General features: G+C 38.9%; 2 protein-coding genes across 3 annotated transcripts; one reads left to right on the forward strand and one right to left on the reverse strand.

Moving 5' to 3' along the window:
• Positions 1-2826: 2826 nt before the first annotated feature.
• Positions 2827-25900, reverse strand: LOC136253286 (collagen alpha chain-like). Of its 2 annotated transcripts, XM_066045923.1 has the most exons (16): positions 25882-25900; positions 25711-25833; positions 23846-24020; positions 22919-23411; positions 22193-22415; positions 21732-21803; positions 20938-21051; positions 20469-20883; positions 20157-20332; positions 7036-7184; positions 6803-6980; positions 6510-6752; positions 6303-6455; positions 4746-4856; positions 3611-3894; positions 2827-3100 (listed from the first exon to the last, which is right to left on the reverse strand). In XM_066045923.1, exons 2-16 carry the CDS (start codon positions 25724-25726, stop codon positions 2966-2968), a joined length of 2937 nt encoding a protein of 978 aa, XP_065901995.1. In that variant the 5' UTR covers positions 25727-25833; positions 25882-25900; the 3' UTR covers positions 2827-2965. The 2 variants fall into 2 exon arrangements, with proteins under 2 accessions (XP_065901995.1, XP_065901994.1); XM_066045922.1 differs by lacking the exon at positions 25882-25900 and having other exon boundaries at positions 25711-25876.
• Positions 13614-15209, forward strand: LOC136253287 (uncharacterized). The gene is made up of 2 exons (XM_066045924.1): positions 13614-15003; positions 15158-15209. The coding sequence occupies exons 1-2, from the start codon at positions 13927-13929 to the stop codon at positions 15170-15172; spliced, it is 1092 nt and encodes a 363-aa protein (XP_065901996.1). The 5' UTR covers positions 13614-13926; the 3' UTR covers positions 15173-15209.
• Positions 25901-26633: the final 733 nt, after the last annotated feature.

Below are 26633 nucleotides of genomic sequence, written 5' to 3' on the forward strand. Positions count from 1 at the left end.
GGCCATTACATTATATTCTCTTGTAGTTAAGAAGCATAGATAGATGCACTTCCCAAATGTTCAAGCCATCTGAACCTTTCAGCTTATACAATGTTTCAGCACTATAATTTAAAAAATAAGAAGAGCTGTGTCTCTGCTACATACTATGTCTTAAACATTTATTTTATAACAGTCAGAGTGTACAGTACTGTGATGCGGTATTGATTTAGGATTTTAACATCCCTAGTCTTGAGCTTTGAAGAAAAGTGTAGTATCATCTATAAGATTGTTAACAACCAACTTGATCAAAGGGAAAGGTACAAATACTGGACTGGACCATTGGACTGGGCTACTGGAATGGACTACTGGACTAGTGTTTTTTGGATTGTATTTTTCAACACCTTTGTTAGGTACATTGGCTGTTATACTTTCTTTAACACACTTGTATAATCATAACTGCTGGCCCAATACACATACTGTATGAGTGTGACATGTCCCAAGATTATTGCATTAGCTATGGTATGGATGATATAAGTTAATTCCCTATTGAAATCATTTCATGCTATAGAAATGCTGCCTTGTTGTCTTCTCTACCAAATCAGTCTATTTTGCAGATAAGACAGGGGCGTAGCCAGGGGGGGTTCAAAGGGTTCGGATGAACCCCCTTTTCAGAGTTAAGTTTTTTAAATCGTGATACTGGTTAACTAGAACTGAATTAACTTACACAAATCCACTGAAATGGGTAGCTACAGGTCTTCAGGCAGAGGAATTCAAGTACCTCTACTCGCTATTGCGAATGAATTTATAAGAATACACATGTTTACACGTGTACACGTGTTTACATGTGCACACCTACGAAATAAATGAAGCGTAAAAGTGCTACCTCAGGTGGCATTCTAAAGTTTTTTTTCGAAAAGAATCCATGCAGAATCTAGAAGGCCAGATTCTAGTAAGTTGTAGCACATGGCTGTGGAGATTCTATACTTAGGGCAGAACCCCCCTTTTGGAAATTCTGCCTACGCCCCTGTAAGAGTTATGCACATGTATGATGATATTAAGCTAATTTCTACATAAAGAAGGGGCAATTGGAAACAGTGGAATGGAAACTGGAAACAGAAAATGGAAAGCAGATCGGTGTATATAGAGTTAAAACCTCAATTAGTGGTCACCTCTAAAAAACTACCTTTTTACAAAGACCACCTCTGTACAATGACCACGTTTTAATTAGGTTCTGAATTATAGCCAAGGCACACTTAATGATCTAATTGAATAGACCACTTCATGATCACCTTTGATAGAGATCACCTCTTTACCAAGACCCCTGTAATATTTGATAAACTCCAAGCATGTGTTTCATGACTCATATAAAGGGATCAGTGTCATCTCCCATATTTTGGTCCACATTTCATTCAAGTTATCTGGCTATCTGCATCATTATCACTTAGTTTGTACCAGAATGTGCCATAATTATAGCAATAGTGAAATGTACACTATTAATTTACTGCATCTAAGCTATAGGTCTCACAAAGAGATGATGATCTTAAGAGCCTAGCCTTTTTTGCTGACCTAGCGTAACGGCTTTGATAAAGTCATGAAATATTGATATTTGGAACTTGGGGGTGGTCTTTATAAAAGCTGACTATGAAGTGGATTTATTTTTAAGATCGTTAAGTATGCCTTAGCCATCTCTAAGATCTAATTACAACATGGTATTTGTACGGAGGTGGTCTTTGTAAGAAGGTGGTCTTTAAGAGGTAGTCACTAAACAAGGGTTTTACTCAAGGGTACATTCATGTGACAATTTGACCATTTCCGTCTTTCGTTTCCACTGTCCATTTCCGGTTTCCATTTCACTGTTTTCATTTACCCACAAAGAAGGTAGTGGTACAACACACAATGTCGTACATAGTATTACAATTCACTACTTGTCTGATATGATTATAACTATGTAGCAGCTATACTTGTACAGGTGTAATTACAGTAGTGGACATGTATAATTATGTCATTTCAACATCTAGTTCCATGAAACGGTAGATCCAGAATATCTCTCTATATTATACTGCTTACAGTTATGGGATCAAACAGGAAATAAAACATTTACTATCAACATATATACATATTCAGCTTTGAAACTATAGGCATGCTATAGAGTCTGCATTGAACAGGATGCTTTGGTGGAGAAAGTACCAAGTATAGGCATTTCTGAGGGATACATTTTTTCAAATACAGCAGCAAACACAACCCTGTACCCTGGAATGTACATTAAAAATGAAATTAAAAACCAAAAAACACCAGTCCAGTACATAGTCCATTCCAGTGTTTGTACCTTCCCTAATCAAAGTCCCACATTCTACTGACCTATTCCTAGCCTGTTAACGCATTCACCAGAGGCCACAATCAAAGATTCCATCACATCATACTCTAACAACCCAACACAGCAATTTCTTTCTTTTCAAGGCTATAAAACTCGCTACCTCAGTAACTTATCCAACAACCATCACTATAATTATGCATATTTAAACAGCAGTTGAAATCATTTCTAACATCATAAATAATATTATAGCAAACAATGTTAACTCATATAACTAAGTGTAATTTACGTATTGTAATGTATGTGTATTTATCGTTAAACTAAGGCTGTACATTATAATTATTAAAATTAGACTGGTTGTATGGAAAATGAAAAGGACATTGTACATCTTGGTTGTACTATAATACATCTTGAACAGGTTATACAACAGTGTGTACATTCTCCAAACCCTTTATAAAACATGGGCCTGCCATGCCAAATATAGGAGCCTCGGGCTATGAAATCCACGTACAGTGTGCATCTCCCAAGTACACATTCTTTATAATAATATTTCTAACACTGAAATTACATCTACAGAAACGAAGGTGTGTATGAAATAATTGAGTTGCAAAGATACGTATACAGCACTTATGTACAAATATGAGGTTCCTGTGTTTTGCAGTGTACTATATATAGCTAGTTGTAGCAAATATCAAATGCCAGCTGCTGAAGTAGCGGTTGACTGGCGTCTGTTAAAGTGCAAGCATATCCTTTTTCCCTCCTATAAACCAGTCGTTGGATAGCTTCATATTCTTTTGGATTAGCTTGCAACTGTAGACGTATATATTAGTTATAGTGGCACTTAATTATTATATAAAATTTATAATTAGGCCTGAGTCAAATTTTGCTCAAAATGCTTTCAGGAATTTCCCAAAACTTACACCTATTATGCTCTTTCAGTGTTCTCATTATGTTTGCATTATGCTCCTAGGTTAGCAAAAGTTTCTTGGAACATTTTAATCAGTGAATGCTCTATTAGAGTATTTCACTACAAAGTGACTGTTCTATTAGAGAGTATTGATCCTAGGAACTATGTACATAGTTAAGAGCTCTATTGCAGTTTTTACAATTCCCACTGACAGCTCTATTAGAGAATCAATATCAACCTAGTTTGAAGGAATTAAGCTCCATATTTTGAAATATCCAACTAATATGCTAGCATTATGCTGGCATAGCACTCTAGCTGCATATTTGATGCAGGCCTACACATATGGTATTATGAAAAATATATATGTAGTGTACATTTCATACTGATATGCAACAAATTAAATGTGGGCTTACCAGGGACAAGTCAATTCCATCAAATTCAGGACACAAGTCTCTGTTTCCAGGAGTTCCTGGTAATCCAGGTGGTCCAGGGGGTCCTTGTACACCGATTTCACCTGTAGGGCCTCTTCTGCCTGGATGACCTGCCAATCCTTTGTATCCCTTTGGACCACTTTTACCAGGTATTCCAGGAACACCTCGTAGTCCTTTAGATCCCTGTGGTCCAGGGTAACCTTGAAGTCCTCGAGCTCCCCTCCTTCCTTTTTCACCTTTTCTTCCAGTAGGGCATCTGTAGTCAGCTGTAAGGTGAGGTCAGAATTACAAAATGTGGACTGAGATCATCGATTATGATCTTTCAGCATTTTCAATTGTCATCATTATAACTTAACACATTTCCATTGCAGCATTGTAAGTGGGTCAGTACTGCCGACCCATTTGACCCACTGACTCAAAATAGTAATCCGGATGGGACCCGCATGTGAACCGGTTTAATTAACATAGAGTCGTACCCCAGGAGCTAGCCACTAGTTCTACTAGTCAGCCCTACATTTCTTTAAACTATAAAAAATTGTCTGCAAGAAGTGAGTAGCTACGTATTATCAAGTGGGTGTGGCTCCACATACATATTATCAAGTGGGGTGGTTCCATGTAAGTTTACATGCAGCTACAGAATTTCCAGAAGTTAGTTATCAACATTTCAAGTAGCAACACGGGTCTGGTGATGCATGCATGCCCACAGAGCGCAGGTGGTACAATTCTGATAAGTAGGAGTAGTTCTACATACGTATACTCTGCACAGATAACAAAGCATATTCCTGAATGGTGGGTGTGGCTCCACGTAAGTTTCTTGAGTGTTTATAACTGAATTTCCATCAATACAATAGAGCTTGTTAACTTATAGTCACATGTGATCTCATCCGGGTCAGACCCAGATATTCAGTGAAGTGGATAAGACCCACTTAACCCAGACAAAATGTGACTTAAATGACCCGGATAATCCGGATAACCTGGCCCATTTACAACGCTGTTCCATTGTAGTGTACTAGCAGCCACCATATTGCTACTCTACTGGTAATAATATAATAATAAAGCTCACATTTCATTAGGATGATGCTAACAACCAGCAAGACTATACAGTACATTTTCTTACTGGCTCTGGTATCTCTTCCATTAGCATTGCATTTTTGACCAGGAGGTCCATCAGAACCTGCACTCCCTGGAGGACCATCATCTCCTACTGCCCCACTTCTCCCTACTAAACCTAATAATTATTAGCATTACAGTCAGTAACAGATTATCACAGTGTAGTGTTAAAACAGTAGTATGGTAGTACTATATAGTTGAGATCATCAAGTTTGGACTTTCCTGCTCAAAAAATATTGTCACTAATAAAAAATTTAAGAGCAACCCCAAACCCTTCCAACAAATTTCTATGTTTTTTTTCTATTTAACTGCACTTTTCTACTACAGTTTGTTGATCAACTACCTGACTGACTGATTGACTCCTCCTGCCATGCAACTCTCAACTATGAATTCTTCACTGATCGATGTGGCCTGTTAACATGCCTTTTTGCTAACCACAGCAGCTACAGCATATACACCATTATGATGGACTTAATTTTGTCCTAATTCATGTGATATTTTTTCTCCACTGCTACATAAGGTGTTGATTCACGGTAACACATCATGGCTTCAGTGTGACAATCATCCATAATTTCTGTAGTCAGTAGATTGTTTTCAAGAGGTGCTTCTCATACAAATTGTTCATAATGGGTTGAATGTAGAAAACAAAGTGGCACTGCCATATTGCTTTCCATCTATTGATTGTTGGGATGTGTGATTGGGCACTTAATGGAGTTACTGTAATTCGTTTTATCTTCATGCAAAAATTTTAGTGTTAAATTTGTATGATTTAAGTGAGTTTAGGTGAGGTTAGGTGAGGTTTAGGTTGAACTGCTCTATTAGAGTAGTTCAATCTTATGTAAAAATTTTCGTGTAAGAAATTTTCGCACAAGTTTTGTAAACGAAAATTATTTTATAATGGGAAAAAAATTAATTACGGTATATACGTGTTTGATGCCGTTATTTCTTTTGACGTGGTATGTGTTGGTTCACCAGGCAAAAATCATGTAAACAAAAAAAAGTATAAAGAGAAATTAGATTTTGCAGATGAGTAGGGATCATAGAATTAAAAAGAAGGTCTTCTTCTATATTTGCAGCCATGTATATATACTAGTGGACATTTTATAACCTACTTCAGTCATGGGTGCACTATCAACAAGCTGTATATGACTGAAGTAGGAATTAAACATATCAGTTTGCATTCACCTGGCCTCTTGCCACAATCAGTAATATCTGTTCAGTGTTTTTACTTCCAATGGTTTTGTACTGGAACATGTACTGAAATCATCCATAATAAGTATATGGGGTATTTGAAAAAAGCCTTGTAACACACTCATAATGAAGCACCTTTTTGATAAACAGCTCTGGTGTTCAAATGGCTTCATAGTGCTACTAAATGTTTGGGCAACTTGTTCTCGTAACAAGAGTTGCTAAAGAAGAACAAGGGGCCAGCTAGGTGGAGATGACCGACTATAGTATAGCAGGAGATGCTGACTTCCCTGCCTTTTATTTACAAATTTCTTAATTTTTCATACACTTTTGTAACTACAATTAATTTATTTACAAGCATACAATTATATTATACCTGTTTCTCCAGTTTCTCCTCTGAAACCTTTGCTGCCTTTTTTCCCATTAGGACCAATTGCTCCGCCACGTCCAGTACCACCCGGTGTACCTAATTCACCGCTGTAGCCTTTAGGACCCCATTGACCGCCGTCTCCTGGTATTCCAGGGGGACCTGCAAATATATAATTATTTGCATTGACTTTTTGGCAGAACTACAGTGACTTACCTGGGACACAGTAAGAGTTTGCAACTGGACCTGGTGGCCCAGGCATAAACTGATTGGTATCAGTATTGATTATTATTTGATGTATGAGACCTCCAGATGGTTTGATAATGTAATACTCATCCAGCATGATTTTAAACAGTTTACAAACACAGGGAAAATGGCCTGGAGGTCCAGGGGGGCCAGGGATACCAGGTGGACCTCTTAATCCTTGTAATCCTTTGGGTCCTATCTTTCCATCCTTCCCTATTTGATTTATATTGCATAGTTATTATGATATTCTTGCTTATAGCTACCTTTTTCTCCTTTGTCTCCACTAGCACCATCATACCCACTAATCCCAGGATCACCAGGGAGTCCTGTGTAGCCTCTCACTCCATGAATACCTGGATAACCATTATCACCTTTGAATCCTTTCTCCCCTAGTGGTCCAATAGCAGCTACTCTTTTGCCACGTAGGCCAGGTGCACCAATCTGATTATTAGGAGGTGCAAAATAAAAGGCCAATATTGTTATCATGGCAATGTACCTTCTTTTCTTCACACAATAATCCTTTTCTACCTGGTTGTCCTTGTTTTCCAGCTATACCAGGAGGTCCAGTAGCTCCTGGTTGACCTTGGTATCCAATATTTCCACGGGTACCTTTACTGCCATTGTCTCCTGGGTAACCACGTGGACCTACAAATGGATAGCAAAAACATGTCATGTTGACATTTAGATTTCATAACGTTAAAGTTTTCCAGTAGATCAAGACACACGGTAGTGTGTCGTGCGGTCCAAGAAGCCGGCGCGCCACACCATGAGCATATTTACAGGAAGAAAGTAAATGCAAATTCACACCTTTGTAGCTCCGTGATTCCTTATCCCATTGAAACCAAATTTGCTACAGAAGTGCCGGCTAGGTAGGGGAGTCTACATTCCAAATTTGAAGAAAATCACTCCAGCCATTTCCGAGATACAAGCGACCAAAGTTAGGTTTTTTTTTCTTCGTTATTTTCTTCTACTTCTTTTCGCACACTTTGCAAAATTCGCCATAAAACACGAAAGCGTGCTCCAATCGGGCGGCAATTTGGCACACGTAAAGGACTCATTAAGGCGAATCTCAGTACCAAGTTTGGTAGGAATCCGATGAACATTCACGGAGTTATGATCGATTATTTGCGTAAAATTAGGTCGAAGGTCTGTCACGCCCACAGGGTAAACCGCTCGAAGGAATGAGCTGAAAATTGCTATGTAGATGGAGTAACTATCGTAGGAGTGCCTTTTTGCAGTTTAAAAGGAATCCAGGTAAAGGCCATCGAGATATAACACAAAACCCAACCTGTGTTAAAATTACGCGATCGATTTTTATGATTAAAAAAACTATTAGTTTCCACGCCTACCAGGCAAACCGCTTAGAGCAGTGAGCTGAAAATCGGTGTGTAGCTGGAATAATTATCATAGAAAGTCCTTGCAGTAGTACAGAAGAATCGGATTACAAACCACTGAGTTATGATTCCAAAGCCAACTACGTGTAGCATATGCGAGATCGAGATACTCTAATAGAACAGTCACCCTAATAGAGCATTCAGCTACGTTTATAATTTTACTCCATTATAGAATTATATTACATTGCAAGTTATTCTGTAGGGAGTTCAGCTACAAACAAGTCGCCCTGTAGTCAGATCAGCTAGAAGAAGGTACCTAATAGAGAGTTCAGCTACAAAGAAACCATCATGTAGAGAGTTCAGCTGCAAACAAATCACCCTGTAGAGAATTCAGCTACAAACAAATTGCCCTGTAGAGAGATCAGCTAGAAGAAGTTACCTTGTAGAGAGTTCAGTTACAAAGAAACCATCGTGCAGAGAGTTCAGCTGCAAACAAATCCCCCAGTAGAAAGTTCCACTATGAACAGATCACCCTGTAGAGAGTTCAGTTAGAAACAAGTCATCCTGTAGAGAAATCAGCTATAAGAAGTCACCTTGTAGAGAGTTCAGCTACAAAGAAACCACCATGTAAGAGAGTTCAGCTGCAAACAAATCAACTGTAAAGAGTTCAGCTAGAAAGAAGTCGCCCTGTAGAGAGATCAGCTAGAAACAAGTCACCCTGTAGAGAGTTCAGCTAGAAGAATTACATTGTAGAGAGTTCAGCTACAAAGAAACTACCATGTAGAGAGTTCAGCTGCAAACAAATCGCCCTGTAGAGAATTCAGCTACAAAGAAATCACCCTGTAGAAAGATCAGCTAGAAGAAGTTACCTTGTAGATAGTTCAGCTACAAACAAGTCATCTGATAGAGAGATCAGCTAGAAGGACCACCTTGTAGAAAGTTCAGCTACAAAGAAATCATCCTGCTTCATCTTTTCTTCGTCCTGTGGTAAACAAAAAATGATAGATTAAAAAGCCCTAAAGCCGGCCTATGGGGTACAAAAATACAAAAAGAAGTGAAATCTAATCCAAAACAGCCAAGCTGTAAAAAAAGAGTGCACCCCTGAGAAAGGCTATGGTGAAAAAAGATATGAAATCCAAGGTGGCGGCCAAGAAATGGCTGTGATGGTAGGTTAATGGTAAAAATTTTAATAACGACAATTCAGGTGAATTTTGTGCCAAGACCAAGCAGCACCAAATTCACCTGAATTGTTGTTATTAAAATTTTTACCATTAACCTACCATCACAGCCATTTCTTGGCCGCCACCTTGGATTTCACATCTTTTTTCACCATAGCCTTTCTCAAGGCCGCATTCTTTTTTTTACAGCTTGGCTGTTTTGGATTAGATATATATTGTAGTTATAAAATCCTTGACACTGTCTCTTGTATCACACAGTATTCAGGTTTTTTTTGAAAAGTTATACTGATAGTCTTAATTGACATCAGTTCATTGTACAGAGAAAAGTCACTTACTCCATATACGTGCTTACTCCCTTTATGGTAAATATTTTTTAATTTACTGTAGTAGGTACTGAGATGTACAGATACATATGGTGGGAGCTGAATTACTATTCCAATAATCAGTACTGTACATTTTAAATTTGAATTTTTATGTTAACCATTTGCTACAAAATTGTATGTATACAGACATCAGTACTATACAAAACATAAAGTCTTCACTCTTTGATTATTATTCCTGTAGTAAAGAAAAAAGCAAGTACCGCATAGTAAAAAGCTTTAAATTTGGCGGTAAAATAGTGTGACGAAGCCCCTCTGTTGAAAAAATTGACTGAAAAAACTTTGGCGATTGAAATAATATTCGCCAAAGTTTTTACTGTACGGTACGTAAGGTCAGGATAACGACAAGGTGTCAACTCTTCAGTTAGCTAAGTAGTATATTAAGTGTATAGGTAGCTATCGTTGTTGTAGCAGTACTTTTGTAGCTACTGATTAACGACGTGGTAGTAAAGGCGTGCTGGCTTCGTTATCTCTTGCACCGATGTAGGAAGCACTGACCGTATTTACTTTTCCCGCAGTGACCTCCAGTAGCAGAGGTTATCACGTATATCAAAGTATTTAGCCAAATCCATCGCGAGACGATGAACTAGCTGACGCGCCGGAAGCCGGTCGGAAATTCTATCCCAAGGAGTGCTTACGCCTTACAACAGTGGGACGAATTCCTAGGAAGTAAGGAAGATCTTCACAGTCAGCTTGATTTAGTTTTATTGCGTGGTGGTACGAGCTGACCTTCATCTCAAGTTCTAGTTATTCAATGTGCTCATGTGATAGCTAATCTAAACAAAGTGGATATAGTACCGGTGTCACAGTGATATGTGTTTCCCCGAGTTTCGTGTTTCCCCGCACACATATCACTAGGGATCCCTGTTTCCCCACACACATATCACTAGGGATGCGTGTTTCCCCGACAAAGGCGCTAGTGATATATGTTTCCCTTCCAGTTTATCAGTTTTTATAGCTACCACACCCAACACCCACGTTTAAATTCTGCTGCTGATATACTACGAGTCGACTAGCTAGCTACTGCTGCTCTATAGCACGCGTCACAGTACTATAACTACTGCTGTCAGTACTATACTATAGCTGCATGCTACTGCTACTATACTGTTACTAAACTGCAGTCACTGCTTAGTACTGCCTCTACTGCTACTAGCTGTAGCTATAGATCTATTATATACACTCATGCTATTTTTATAGCTACTACCTACTGCTTATACTGCTAGATGCTAATATTGCTAGTATTACACTAGCTACACATGCTAGCTGTTACTGCAGTTGCTACTGTTGCTATACTGCTTGCTACTACTGGTATTTTGTGTATAGCTGAAACCGAATTTAAATTGTACATTTTGCATTCTTGATGAAGCAATTTAACTTTTTACTTTTACTTTACAGTGTCCAGCATGAAGATCTGATAGCAACTAGTGCGGCTGCAGTCTTTGAGCTAAAACATGTAGACTTTGACATACTTATAACACAGATGAACAGAAAATGGGCCAAAGAAAGGAAAATCCCTCCTACCCCAGGATTCAAACTGCAGGCTACCCAATGTCTAGTCAAGCACCAAACTCAGTCTCCTCCATATTTGGTTAATTCTCTGTTTCTTGGCACACAGAATAGGATTCATCTACCCTGCATGCAGTGTTGGGAGTAACGCGTTACGTAATATTATTACTTTTGTGGTAACAAAGTAATATAACGAAATACGCTATAAAAACAGGTAATATAACGCAAGCTACTTTACTTACAAATGTAACGCGCGTTACCTAAGTAATATAGTTACTGTAACGGGTCTAATATTACGTAACATTATTACTACAAGTAACGAAGTTACTAATCTCGTTAGTTATCCTCTGAGTAACGGCTAGCCACAACGAAGTAACGAGGCCTACTGAATGAAGCTTATTCACCAGCTTCTTACTTATAACTAAAATTTGCATATTGTCCAACAACGCAATCATGTCACGTGATAAGGTGGTAGTTTCATACGTGACAGCTTAAAGCTGTGGACACAAAGTAATATAATATGTAATATTATTACAGTTACTTTATATGGGTAATATGTAACTGTAACTAAATAGTTCAGTTGCAAGTAATATGTAATATGTAACTAGTTACTTTTACAAAGCAACTTGCCCAACACTGCCTGCATGGTACATGTTACATGCTGCATGTCTGCGAATCTATAAGTTACAATAGAATGCATTGTGCTACCAATAAAGACAAGCAGTTGGTCTTAATTCAGTACAATTCTAAGAGCTGCACTGCATATTATATCTCTTGTATGCATCAATTGTGTATATACAATTGAGTTAATACTTATGTGCACGCATGCATGCTAAGTTCATATATTCAAGTAGTTTTTAGCTATATACTTGAGAGATATTCACTGGACACGCAGGGTTTGCACTACTATATAGAGTGCTTAAGTTGAGTTTTCTTGAGAGGTTTTGGACAACTCGAGATATTTTACTTTCAACTGATAGTGAGACTTTCAACTTCTTAAGAGACTTTAGTTACTCAAACTGCTTGTGAGAGCTTAGAGATTTTTGACTACTTAAGAGATTTTACTTTAGTGACTTGATTAATTTAGGTATTTGAGAGATTTTAGACTATATGCTTGAGAGCTTTTCACTTGAGAGACTTTTGACTATACTTGAGAAAATCTACTTTATAAAGATATTTCAGTACTTGAGAATTTTTACTTAAAAGTTATGTGACTACCCAAGAGACTTTCACCTGAGAACTTTAGACTACTTGAGAGATTTTATATTTGAGAGATCTCAGATTTTTGCTTTACAGATTTTCCAGTCAGTTATGTACTTCCAAAGTCACTTTACTGTACAGGTATTAATCTATTGCAAGATATCTGCATGGACAAGAAAATATTATGTGCAGAGCATGCAGGAGATGAAAGTTTAAGCCATCCATATACTATTGTGATTGGGTATGCCAGCATAATGTGAGTGTTGGATTTAGTTATGTTGTTCTTGTTTTCTCTTCACAGGTGAAATATGACAAATGGACACACATGCTATTTGGAAGTGGCTGAAGCCAAATTCTATATACTGTTTATAGAATTCCATCAAACTATGTGCAGAAAACATTACACAGTATAGTAGCTAACTTAATTTTTATTATTGTATGTGTGTTATCTAATCCATTCTCATACATATTTGTCTTCACTTCAGTACTAGTAGCAACAAGTAGTAGCAAGTATAGTATAGTTGTACTAGCAAGTGTTAGCTATAGTAGCACCAAGCAAAGTATAGCAGCGAATAGTAGCTGGTAGTATAGTGGCAAGTAGTATAGCTATAGTGGTAGCAGCAAGTATAGGAGCAGTATAGCTATAGCAGTAGCAGCAACAAGCAGTAGTCTAAGTAAAGCAGCAAAAGGAGCTCAGATCCTACATACAGTAGCTGGCGCAGCTAGTAGAAAAGTAGTATAGCAGCAGGAAAAGGGGCAGCAGTGGCTATAGTAGCAGTAGTAGAAGCAGCAAAGTAAAAACAGTACATGTGACCGGATTTCACATAACAAGGCTTCCACACACACAAAATCAAACTTACGTTTTTACCAGAAATGGATTGCTGGCCTAATACACTATCACATTCCACACTGTACTTCCTTCAGGACTGGCAAGTCTGGTTTCTGTGGCAGCTTTCTTCCGACCCTGTCAAAGCCACGAGTGGGAGATTGGCGCCATTGAATGGCCATGGCTTTGTGATAATGGTGTGTAGTGAGCTGGGACTTCACAGAGAGCTCACCAATAGTGTTCTCGGTCAATTTGGAGTGATTTGAGGGCCATGGAGAGCCCAAACTTGGCCTCTGGATTCCAATCGTCTTCTTACTCCATTTTATACCCGTATATTAAGACCACCATCCACCCCCACCCTCCCACCCTATTACTATCCACCCCCACCCTCCCACCCTATTACTATCACCTGTGATATTATTACCCACTCGAGAAAAGCTGCCCAAAACAGGGCTAATTTTGGGTATCAGAAATGTATACACCCACTCAGTGATAGCTAGTAAATAGATGCATACTTGGTGCAAATTTTGTTTGCACAGCTGTAGGCACTGGGAAGTTATTACACAATGATTACTTAAAATCGCCATATCTCCTAACGAAGTTTTGTGCGTCGAAGCCTGGTTTTGTCAAATTCAGTCACATATGTATGTAGTAAGACTAACTCATGTGATTACTTATTATGATTATGTCATTAATTACTGTATATAGCCAATATTTGAAGTGTTGTACAATAAGTATGCGCACGTGTGTGATTGAGAAAGAATCAATAATTGTGAATCATTGTGTGTTGCTCGCCTGCGTACGATTACATTGGCGTAGTCGGCAACGTTTCTCGCCCTCGTCGAGTTCCTCTTCGTCAAAGCTTAGAAACCGTGGTACCGTGGCATAATACGGTACCCTGTAAGGGGGCTCAGGGAGCGGATTGACAGGACTCAGCCTCAGTGTATTTGCCGTTTGCAGAGAATGGCCAGCAAACCCGTAGTTTTACCGGAGATTTTCCAGGGCAACACCAGTTGGGACGATTGGTTGGAGCACTTTGATCGAGTAGCAGCTGTGAATGATTGGACGGCCAATGCAACTAAGCTTAAATGGCTTAAAGTCCGCCTAACTGGTAAAGCCGCAGCAGCGTTGAGACGTCTTCCGGATGAAACAAAGAATGATTATGGAGCTTTGACTGAGGCGCTCAAGAAACGTTTCGAACCAGCGAGCAAGAAAGACTTGTATATGGCAGATTTGCAGGTCAGAAAGAAGCGCAAGGACGAAGACTGGGCGTCCTTTGGTGACAGTTTGCGTCTGTTGACGGAGAAAGCTTACCCAGGCTTACAAGATGAAGCACAGGAAGTGCTAGCTCTCAATCAATTCTTAGCACAATTGGAACATCCACAGATAAACTTTGCTGTGAGACAAAAGCAGCCAAAGACAGTTGACCAAGCTGTACAATACACTATGGAAGCTGAATCATATTTGAACCCATACAAACGGACCACTAATGCTATGGTTCCTACGCATCCAGGCCTAAAGGATCCTGATCAATCAGTAGCAGCTGCAATTAATAGAGAAGACTCACAGTCAATGATGCCTGCAATCATGAAGAGGCTGGAAGCAATTGAGATTCAATTAAAATCAGCAGCCAAGCCTAAGAGAAAGTGGGATAATTGTAGTACCACAGCACCAGGTAGACAAACCCAAGCAGCTGGTCAGCCTTCCAAGTCAATTGTATGTTTCAAGTGTGGTCAAGAAGGCCACTTTGCACGGGGCTGTGCAGCTGGAGTCACACAGCAGCAGCAACATACTGTTTCTAAACAGTCCATGAATGCAGTAACCAAAGCAGACAATAGTGACAGTGAATCTGACAAAAGTGATCAGTCAATGAATACAGTGATCCAAAGAGACAACAACACCCCTCCTACTGAAGATTTGATTCCAGTGAGCTTGTCTACAGTCACCCCTATTGACTACAGTCTGCTGGGAACCATTAGTGGCATACCTGTGAAATTCTTAGTGGATACTGGAGCTGCAGTGTCCATTCTGAGTAAACAGGTTTGGAATAAGCTAGCTCAGCAAGGGGTAGGTTCCCTAGACACAGTGTCTGGCAAGAACTTGGTGAGTGTGGAAGGGTCCCCATTGAAATTGTTAGGGATAATCAATCTACAAATTGTGTTTGAACAGCAATCTTTTGATGTGTGTTTCTTAGTTGCAGACTTCCTGACCACTGAGGCTATTTTGGGCCAAGATTTCCTGAGGAGGTACGACTGTATTGTTGATGCTGGTAAAAGTCAGGTCACTTTTCCCAATGTTGGTATGACCTTCAACCTTATTTGTCCAGCAGGGACCTCTCAGATTGCTCATGTGAATGTTGTATTGACTGATACTTTCAGAGTTCCAGGATGTAGTGAGATAGAAATAATGGCAGCAGTCCCAGATGCTGCATCAGAGGGCACTTGGATTATTGAAGGCGATGTCATGAAGCGGAATCCATTGTTGGTAGCCAGAGCATTGGTGACGCCTACTGATATGGCAGTCCCTATTTGTTTGCTTAATCCCAGACCTGAATGTATCACCGTGAAGAAGGGCACAGTGGTTGCACACATGGAACCAGTCCAATCTCTAGACACCTCATTTGTTGGAGCATGTCAGTCATTGTCATTGACATCAGAACCTATGGAAATCAAGAAGCAGTTGATTGAAGGTATGTTAATGAACCTTGGCACACATGTAACTAATTGTCAGCAACAAAAGTTGCTACAACTATTGCTGGAGTTTGCTGATATTTTTGCAGTGAATTCAGATGATATGGGTCGTACTGGTAGGATAAAGCACAAAATTTATACAGGTGATGCTCTTCCAATCCGCCAGCCACTGAGACGCGTGCCACCCATCAAAAGGAAAGAAACACAAGAGCTGCTACATAAGATGTTACAGAAAGATGTCATTCAGCCTTCCTGTAGCCCTTGGGCTTCACCTGTTGTTGTAGTACGGAAGAAAGACGGTAGCCCACGATTTTGCGTCGATTATAGAAAGTTAAACAAGGTGACAAAAAAGGACGCCTACCCGATTCCCAGAATCGATGACACTTTGGATACCCTGGCTGGGTCTTGTTGGTTCTCTACTTTGGACCTTATCAGTGGCTACTGGCAAGTTGAACTAGCTCCACAAGATAGAGAAAAAACAGCTTTTTGTGTACCATATGGACTGTTTGAGTTTAAAGCGATGCCATTCGGGCTCAGTAATGCCCCGGCAACTTTTCAACGACTCATGGACATGATTTTGTCAGGACTCAAATGGAACACCTGTCTAGTGTATTTGGATGATGTGATAATTGTTAGCCGCACATTTGAAGAGCACCTCCTGAGACTAAGACAAGTTTTCCAAAGGTTCAGGGAAGCAGGCTTGAAATTGAAACCAGCTAAGTGTTTATTCTGTCAACCAGAAGTGTGTTTCCTTGGCCACATAGTGTCTGCTGATGGAATCAGTACTGACCCAGCTAAGACTGCCATGGTGGCTGAGTGGCCTACACCAACTTCTTCTAAGGATGTTCAGAAATTTTTAGGCCTAGCAAGTTACTACAGGCGATTTGTGCCTGGATTTTCCACAGTAGCTAAACCACTACATCGATTGACAGAGAGAACAGCTCAGTTTAGGTGGTCACCTCAATGTGCCGAAGCATTTGATGTACTGAAACAGCGTTTAATCTCAGCACCAGTTCTGTCAATACCAGACTTCACAAAGCAATTCATATTAGATACTGATGCCAGTGAATCAGGCATAGGTGCCGTTCTATCACAGAAGTACACAGATGGTTCTGAGCATGTTGTCGCATATGCCAGCAGAGTGCTGAGTAAACCAGAGTGACGCTACTGTGTGACCAGGAAGGAGCTCCTGGCAGTTGTTAGTTTTGTGAAGCACTTTAGACCCTACTTGCTGGGAAAGGCATTTATCTTGAGGACAGACCACGGTTCTCTCACTTGGTTGTCCAATTTTCGAAACCCTGAAGGTCAGCTTGCTAGATGGCTCGAAGCCCTCCAGGAGTATGATTTCAACATTGTGCATCGGCAAGGCAAGCTGCATGGTAACGCTGATGCCATGTCCCGTAGACCTTGTACTCAATGTGGAATGGATAGCCACGGCAACTTGGAGGAAACTGCTGTAGCACCAGTCAGTCAACGTGAACAACTTTTATCAGCATATTCTATGGATGACCTGCGGAGACTACAGATGGAAGATCCATCTATTGGCTTTGTACTACTGGCAAAAGAAGCAGATAAACCTCCCTCCACAGATGTCACTAAAGGGCAGAGTTTGCCAACAAGACGACTGATAGAAGTATGGCCATGCTTGCAGTTGATCAATGGGCTCCTATATAGACAGTATGAAGATCTTGTAACTGGACAGGTAGTGGCACAGTTGATTGTTCCTCAGGTACTTCGAGATGCAGTTTTGGAGGAGATCCATGGTGGAATTCTAAGTGGTCATTTGGGTGAAGAAAAAACCTTGCAGCGACTTAAAAAGCGTTTTTATTGGCCAGGTCACTCTAAAGATGTAAAGAATTGGTGCCAAACATGTGCAACGTGTGCTTCACGTAAAACACCTGTACCAAAAAATTGTGCACCACTGCAGACAATCAAAGCAGGTTCCCCAATGCAAATTATTGCCTTAGACATTATGGGCCCCCTTCCTGAAAGTGCAAACAAAAATTCGTATATTCTTGTTACTGCAGACTATTTTACACGTTGGATGGAGGCGTTTGCCATTCATAACCAGGAGGCAGTTACTGTAGCTCACAAATAAATTGATGAAGTATGTTGCAGATTTGGGATTCCAGAACAAATCCATTCGGACCAAGGAAAGCAGTTTGAAAGTGCGCTGATCAAAGAATTATGTAAAATTTTAAACATCTCTAAGACAAGAACGACACCGTACCACCCACAGTGTGACGGGTTGGTGGAACGTTTTAATAGAACTTTACAAGATATGCTAGCAACAACACTCCACCATCACCCTTTTGACTGGGAAGATGCCCTTTCTAAGGTATGCTTTGCATATAACACAAGTGTTCATACCACAACAGGTTTCTCCCCATTTTATCTAATGTATGGTAGAGAACCACGATTGCCAGTTGACATTGTTTATGGGACACCCACCCCAGAGCACTTATCAGTTGCCAGCTATGCTCGCAAGACATCCAAACTGTTGCAAGAGGCATATGATCAGGTACGGCGTCGTTTATCAGCTGGACATGAACGGCAGAAACAGATTTATGATAAACGTGTTCATGGAGAACCTTTTAAGGAAGGTGATACTGTTTGGCTCCTTGATACAGTGGTAGAACCAGGACAGTCTAAGAAGCTTCACTTGCCTTGGAGAGGTCCTTACAAGATCCTACAGCAGATTACGGATAGTGACTATCGTATAACACCCCTGTCAGGAAGTTCAGCTCCAAAAATTGTTCATTTTAATCGCTTGAAATTGTGTAAACCTGATACTCGCTTTGCACAACAGCCCCCAGAGAATGATGAACAGACCCCTCCTCTGCTTTCTCCTAGTGATGCCACGGCAGCTTATAGTACTGTTGGGGACAACCTTGAACTAGTTGATGATGATGACGCTACAACACAGCACCGACCACCCAGAGTTCGCCGTCCCCCTGGCCGTTATGATGACTTTGTCTCCCATTGATTTCCAGTACGGGTCGTACTCTTTGCAGAGGGGAGCAGTGTAGTAAGACTAACTCATGTGATTACTTATTATGATTATGTCATTAATTACTGTATATAGCCAATATTTGAAGTGTTGTACAATAAGTATGCGCACGTGTGTGATTGAGAAAGAATCAATAATTGTGAATCATTGTGTGTTGCTCGCCTGCGTACGATTACATGTACATGCACTTCGAAACTGAGCGTCAGGGAAACACGCATCCCTAGAGATATGTGTGCGGGGAACATAATACCCGGGGAAACATATATCACTGTGACTTGTAGATTACTAGCCAGTTAGTGATATGTATGCGGGGAAACACAGATCCCTAGTGATATGCGTGCGGGGAACACAAAACGCGGGGAAACACATAGACTATCACTGTGACACCGGCACTGGTTACAAACGTGAACGGCTATTTTACCCGCACAAGTCCATCATTTGCTGGACTATCAAACAAACCAGTTGTGTCACAGTCTAGGCGAGCTAGAGTTGGTATGCGTCCAATATGCCCCGAGCATTCGACTCAGTTTAGGGCATGCATCTAGTAGTTTTCCGCGAGCATTCAACTAGTAGGTTGCCCCGAGCATTCAACTTTAGGGGACGTGAAAAATAGTTCCTTAGCAGGCTAGAATCTGCTGGACAGACACTATAGTAATATAATGTATGATTATTAATGGGTAGCTATAGCTACTTTTTTGTGTGTATGATATGGATGTACAGGCTACGCCTCTTTCCAAAATTTACAATTACAATTAGGATTCAGCTTTGGTTTCTTCTTCACTCTTGTTATAGATAGAAGTCACTTCAATCGTATGTTTATAAGGTAGAAACTAAAGGAGGTGGCTAGCTGCAGCACCCTTGGCATAATCGTTACGAACGTTACTTATGAGTACGGATACCTGGGTTCGAGCTTTTTATTTTTTCACTTTCTTAGGTTTTTTGTCTAAGTTATTTTTTTTTAAATGCACGTGACTGCTGGCACTATATAACTTACCTAATCTAAAATAATTGGTGAAACAAACTTTGGCAAATTGAACGTGCTATTCTACTGCCAAAGTTTCTTACTGTATGGTACTAAGAAATGTCTGAACCTAGCCCATGGCCAGCTTTGGGGATTGCAATTACAAAAATAAGCCATACAAAAATAGCCAAGCTGTAAAAAGATGCAACTCCCAAAAAGTCACAGTGAAAATAGTTGTGTAATCTAAGGTCATGGACAGCCAAGAAATGGCTGTGATGGTAGGCGATGGCGAAAGTTTTAATAAGGATAATTCAGGTGAATTTTGTGCTAGCGAAACTTAGAGGAGGCAACATTGAATTGTTGATGTTAATTTTTTTTACATTAACTTACCATCATGACCATTTCTTAACTACCACCTTTAACTGCACAAATTTTTCACATTGGTCTTTTTGAGGGGTGCACCTAATCGCTTTTCTACTTTGGCTGTTTTGGTATAGATATTGTGGCTTCTTTAGGTGTGTAATCTTTATACCTTTTGCTCCAGGAAAGCCAGTTTTTCCTCTTTCTCCTTTATCACCAGGTGGGCCTGTTGGTCCAAGAGCTCCACGGAGTCCTTGCTGACCTTTGGGACAAAGGGATGATGTAGTGGGAAAGCCTTTACGGGTTGATTCTGCACGTCTGCTTATCTGATCGTCTGATTCCAAATACCTACAGCATGTATATATTCAGTATGGTATGAATGCATACACATATATAGTTGTTTTTTAAATGCACACATGCTTACAGCTAAAACAAATAAACTGGGAATCCAAAAGTGCTGCAAGTATCAAAGAATGATGCTCACTTTTCTTGTTCTTCAAGTTTAGCTAAAATTTCTGCTTTGCTGATTGCCCATGCAGTTAATACAGTTCCTCTCCTGATGTGAAACTGGCTTTTATCAAAGAGTGTGTTGTTGTAGTTGTAAACATTGGTTCTGTTTATCTCATCATCTTCTTCTAAGTAGTGCCTTAAAATTATTTCATTTGGATTAAGTGGATACTTGTGACCTCTCCATGCGTCAAAGTAACTCTTATGCATAGGCACATTGGAAGAAAGTGTGTTTACTACAACTCGCAGGTTTTCGATATCTCTCTTGCTAAGTCCAGGACAATGAGATAGTCCTGGCTTTCCCTTAGGACCTGGTAATCCTGTTAGTCCTGGAGGGCCTCGATCACCAGGATCCCCTTGATAATCTGATCTTCCTGGATCACCTGGGGGACCTACACATAGACATAATCGTTCTCTTAATAATCACTGTTTACAAGCTATATTACCTTGTAATCCATTCTTTCCATTTGTTCCTGGAGCACCTCGGGCACCACGAAAACCAGGTTGCCCTGTTACACCCACCCACCCAGCTTCACCTGGATCACCAGGTTCTCCATTTACTACAAATTATAATGATAAGATGCATACACCATGGTATTTTGACTTAAGGTACGTTTATAAAGTGATAAGGTGCCTCTTGTACATACAGCATCAGTTATAGCTATATATAGTACAAGGCTGAATATATAGCTATTTTTAAGTCACGCCTAGGTATTGGGAATGCTATAACTATATTTGTAATGAATCAAGCTGCTGCAGTTGTGTATCTACCTGATTTAAATTCTCTCTTATGATAATCTTAAATAGCTGAATAGCTGTGGTAGACTTTCTCTCAAAGAATAGACATGCACTAGTATTATATATGTAGAAGCAGAAGTAGTAGATTAAGCACCAAATAGTTGCTGAGCAATTTGGCCAGCTAGCATAAATTTTTGATGTAACATTGTCATCAGTTTTGTGTCTTATCTTAAAAACTAGCATTAACTACTGTAGCTATCCAGTGACTCTAGCTATCAGAGTTATCAAACTACTTGAATCCCCTCCCTGGTTATACTGAAATTCTACAATGTCCGGTAATCAAATGTGTACATATTTCTGTAAGAAATCTTTTCTTGGCACTTGATTGATGTGGTTTGTTGTTCAAAACTATGTGTATTAGTGCAGCATTATTTTGTTAAAAATGTGTTAGCATATACCGGTACATACATATTGTATAGTTATAAGTATAATACTGACTGACCGGATACACAATATAGTGAAGGGCTTGAGCTTCCAGTACATTTACATGGTGTACCAGGTAAACCAGGAGGACCTTTAAAATAATGTACACATACACATATGTGACCAGGCCTGCGAAAACAGGGCATGTGGGCACAAATTACACCCCATCACTCTACAGGTCATATCTCAGTACTGGAAATGTATATTTTTATTCTGTAACTTGCATCATGATGCCACTTGAATGCTTACTAAGAGCGGAAAGTTGCAATGCCATAGCATAATGGTACAAAATGTTATGAGCGATGAAAGTGTGAAAAAGTAGGCAAAAATCATGTGCCCACATGCCCTATTATCGCAGGCCCAGTCACATATAATATTTTTTTTAGTTACATGTTTATGACTCCCTGTATTCACAGGCTTTAGCCTTCTCACAGGTCCCTAGTAGGATAGCATTCACAGATATGTATTTAACATTTTTACCTGGAATTCCTTTAGGTCCTGTCTTTCCTTTCCATCCAGGAGTCCCCATAGTTCCTTTTATGCCTTTACTTCCTTTGTTACCCTGAATGCCATCAGGTCCTTCATTTCCTATTTCACCTCGCTGACCTGGTAGTCCTGTATCTCCATCTGGACCAGTCTGTCCTCTACTACCAGTAAACCCTCTGCTTCCTTTATATCCAGGTGGACCTTTAACACTCATTGACTATTGTGTGTGATGAATGATGAATTTTGCATCCCCACATCAGAGCGTATAATGCACAGGAAAGAACAGAAGAACAAGTACTTCACATTTCACAACAAGCAACTACACTTAACTGTTTCCGTGGGAATACATGATGATGCAAATGCACAACAGCAATATAGCAATCTTAGGCTACATGTAGCTAGCTACATATTAAGGTCATCATTTGTGACAATAATTATGATGAAATAAAACTTCACAAAGTTAGCAATATAATAATATTGCTAACGCACTAATGAAATTGTACATATGTACAACCATACAAGCTTCCAATTTAAGATGGCTGAGAATTTGAAATTAGTTAATAACAAAACTTTCAATTGTAGAAATTTGTAATGAGAGTTTCAAACTGGATTGAATACAAATTCAGTCTCTCAAGACCAGCACTAAAGCTAATGTCTGCATGTTCTACTTCATAAGCTTTGTGTGCATGTTTGATTACAGTTAGCTATACTTAAACTCACATTTGGTGAAAATTCAGCTATATGGAAATCAGCTCCAGTACCACCTTTTGAGCCATCTGACTTGAATACAAGCTTAACATCACTCAGTGGGCCTTTCCCACCATCCAAGCGGGAATCAACAGAGCTGCCACAAGTCATTATTGTAGTTACTTGTCCATTCCTAGTGTGATGATGTTCCAAACAATCATTGCATCTCTCATTAGTATTCTCATCTTCTTCTATGTCAAATGGAGAGAAGGGATTGAAGATGTATGAGTACTGGTGCTTGGCTCGACGTTTTTTCAAAACGTATGTGCAGAATTTATTGTCAGGATAGTCTCCAACATCACTACCACTACCACCTTTGTTTGGTGTTGTAATATGAAATAGACCGTCTGCAAATATACCCTCTGAAATTTCTATTCCTTTGTCAGACCCTTCCAATGGTTCATTTTCAAAATCTTGCAGCTGACATTTGCGATTCTTGAAGTGGATGTTGTAGCAAGCTCTGTAACTGTAAGTACCAAGCATTTACTTTGTTAGTTTGTTAATAATGAAATTATGTAGACAAATGTATTTATCTACAAAATGATACTGAAATTAATTGTATTACAGCCATATGTACATAGCTAATTTTTTTATTTGAGCGCACTTCAGTGAACCAGAATAGTGATCTTTTGAAAACTATTAATAATGGCTACCGCAGTGCTAAACAGAAAGGTATATATAATTATAATGTACATATAGTAACTCTAGTTTACTGATTAACTTTATGCCTTGTACAATACAGAAAGTACACAATAAAGAAAAGAGAAAAGTCTTTATTGTACATACAACATGCAGTACAAAACTGCCTCTTTGATCTGCAAGCTTGAAGCAGTAACAGTATTTGTATCTGCATACCTGTACATACATACATACATACATACATGTTAATAGTTACATTACCTTTCTTTAAAGTTATTGCTTGCTTTCTTTTCAGCTCTAATTTGTACTGGTGTTTTGGTACATGTTGTCAAACGTGCATCAGAATGAACTTTACTACTGACAACAACCACAAACAATGCAGTAGTGGCTACAAGAGTCAGCACACATGTTGATCTTCTAGAAAACATCCTGACAGCTACCGGTGGAGAGAAATAATCAAATAATAATATGACCATATTGATACTTACTATTCACACTATAGTTAATAACCGCTTGCAGTCAAGAGCACTAGAGCAGTTACAGTGTACTAGTGACTGCTGTTTGGTGTTACTGTTTGTGTATATGTAGTCAACAAAGCCATAGTACTGTGAGGAAATTACATTACCCTTGAAGCCATTTACGTTGCCTAAAAATATTGTGTGTCAAGCATTATCGGCAAAGAAGTGAGGTCTGCAGTACCAAACAGCTTATCACATTGTTTGTGCATAGCTGTAAAACTGAATGCCTACCTGTTCTTTTCGGATGCATGTTAGAATAATTTGTTTTGGCATAGCTATAATTTTATGATAAATATAGTACTATGGTGTAAAGTATTTTTATATGCTAATTGCTTAGTAAATTTACAGTGTCAACTACTTACAGAAGCTAACAAGATAAAATTAAGTATAAAGTATTTGTGTGCAATGAATATACTTTATTTAATTTGCTTTATTCTTTATTGATTCTAATACATTTTGTATACTTAATTGTATATGCACTGCACATAATTATGGCAACCACTGATTCATTAGATTATTAACATAAGTGGATGTGACAATATAAAAACACAATTAGTGACTACCCACTGAGACATAACAAATGCTACTCCTTCAAATTTAAACATTGTAAAAGCCTGGACCATAAATTTATTTTAATTATCACAGTCGAGAACAGTCAACAGTATTTATTATTATTATTATTATTAGCGCTTTACATGCACTTATACATTTTTGAAATGTATACTATAGCATGTAGTATACATTTCAACTTGGGTCCAAATATAACAATAGTATTTCTCTTTTGGGGACTACGTAACTGGGTGAGAGTCTGTTTGAAAACTACATCATTACACTTTATAGCTGTCCTTCTCTAAGCCACAACCATGAAGCTAAAACAGTTGAAACAGTTGACTGGTTAGGTGTAAAGCTGTGTAATCCACATGTTCTAAGATTGAGTTCTAGATAGATTCTATGTGGGAATATTATTGTTATAAGGAAACCGTTTTGAAACCTTCTGGAATCTGATAGTATTTCTATTGATTATGAATGTTATTTTGAAGGCAAACCGACTCAGAAAATTTATTTTCAAAATTACACATTCTGAGTTTGGGACAATTTTTGATAGTTGCATGCGCTGAAAACAAACCTAATATAATTAAAATATGTAAAATTACTGTAGGCTCATGGATAATATGCTGGCACGTTTTGTTACCAGCTGATATAAAATGATAGCAGATGCCCTTTGGTAGATGCAGATAAAACAAATGCTCTAAAGTAGTATAGATGCTCTTTGTTATATACCATATAGAGACTTCGTCTTAAAAAGTTAGATTACAAATCTCAGATTAAATCTTAGCGCATATTTACAGTTGCATCTGCTTTTTTTTAAGCAAGGCTGAAAATTTTTAGCATTAAACTGTTTAAGATTGAATCTGAGAGCATTTTTGTATGCCATTTTAAAAGAAGCTTAACCTCAGTAGTTGTCACTTACAATTTTAGGAAGAATCTGAATGAGCAGGGATTTTTCTTCCCTCTAGAATAAACACTAATAGATTGTTCCTTGACAGGTGTATATGCTATAGTATCAGCTAGCTAAACTTTAAAAATCCCAACTAACATACAGTATACCTTCTGTTATCAACATTGATGATATAACAGCAATAAAAAAGTAGATTGTCAGTTATCTCAGTCAAGTCTTCTTGCTATCTTCTCCTCCAGTCTCAACTTCTTAGACTATTTTTCTAGATTCTTCTATAGTATAGCTCAATGTTAAGCAACAATGCCACCAGTTAAACTAACCTCACAGACTCAGGATATTTGTCATTGGTTAATCCTTTTATACAGCAAGTTGTTATTGTGACCTCAATTAAATAACATGCTTGGTCATGTAGTCCTCAACAATAAAAAGCTTATTCTTACATCCAAATATGGTTATCACCAGAAATAAGTCAACAGTTCTTTGCAATAAACAGCTGATTCTGTAAACATCCAAAAATAGTTATCTACAGATTCTCTAACACTTAATGCAGGTGTGACACACATAGCACATAATTATGTACACATGTGTTTTTTTGAAAAACAATCCAAGTGGGTACTTAAACAGCTGGTAGCTGTGATTGCACACTATATTATTTATGATGCTAATTACTGTCTTCTGATCCTGCTTTTACAGGAAGCTAGTCAATCAAAAGATGCCATCCGCAGCTGGTGATGAACATCAGTAGTCATAACACTTTAGAAGGCCTGCACAACCATGCAACCTAACTGGTGCTCTACTATGCCATGAAATAAGCCTGACACTTTAACATGCAGAACAGCATTTAAAATACTCTTGGATTGTAGTACCACTATGTAGCACTTGAGGCACTGGTTGTGTGTACCAAAATGTGAATGACATTACCTGTCATACAGCAATACATATTATGAGTGGCAAAACAAAAGATATGTAACCTGTATACTGGCAGTAACATTATTGGGGGTACAGGTAAGAAGGCAAAGCCTGTAAACATGGACTACAGTACTTAGTGGTTCATAAAATAGATTGCCTATGT

Source organism: Dysidea avara, chromosome 4 (genome assembly GCF_963678975.1).
Source record: "Dysidea avara chromosome 4, odDysAvar1.4, whole genome shotgun sequence".
Classification (NCBI taxonomy): domain Eukaryota; kingdom Metazoa; phylum Porifera; class Demospongiae; order Dictyoceratida; family Dysideidae; genus Dysidea; species Dysidea avara.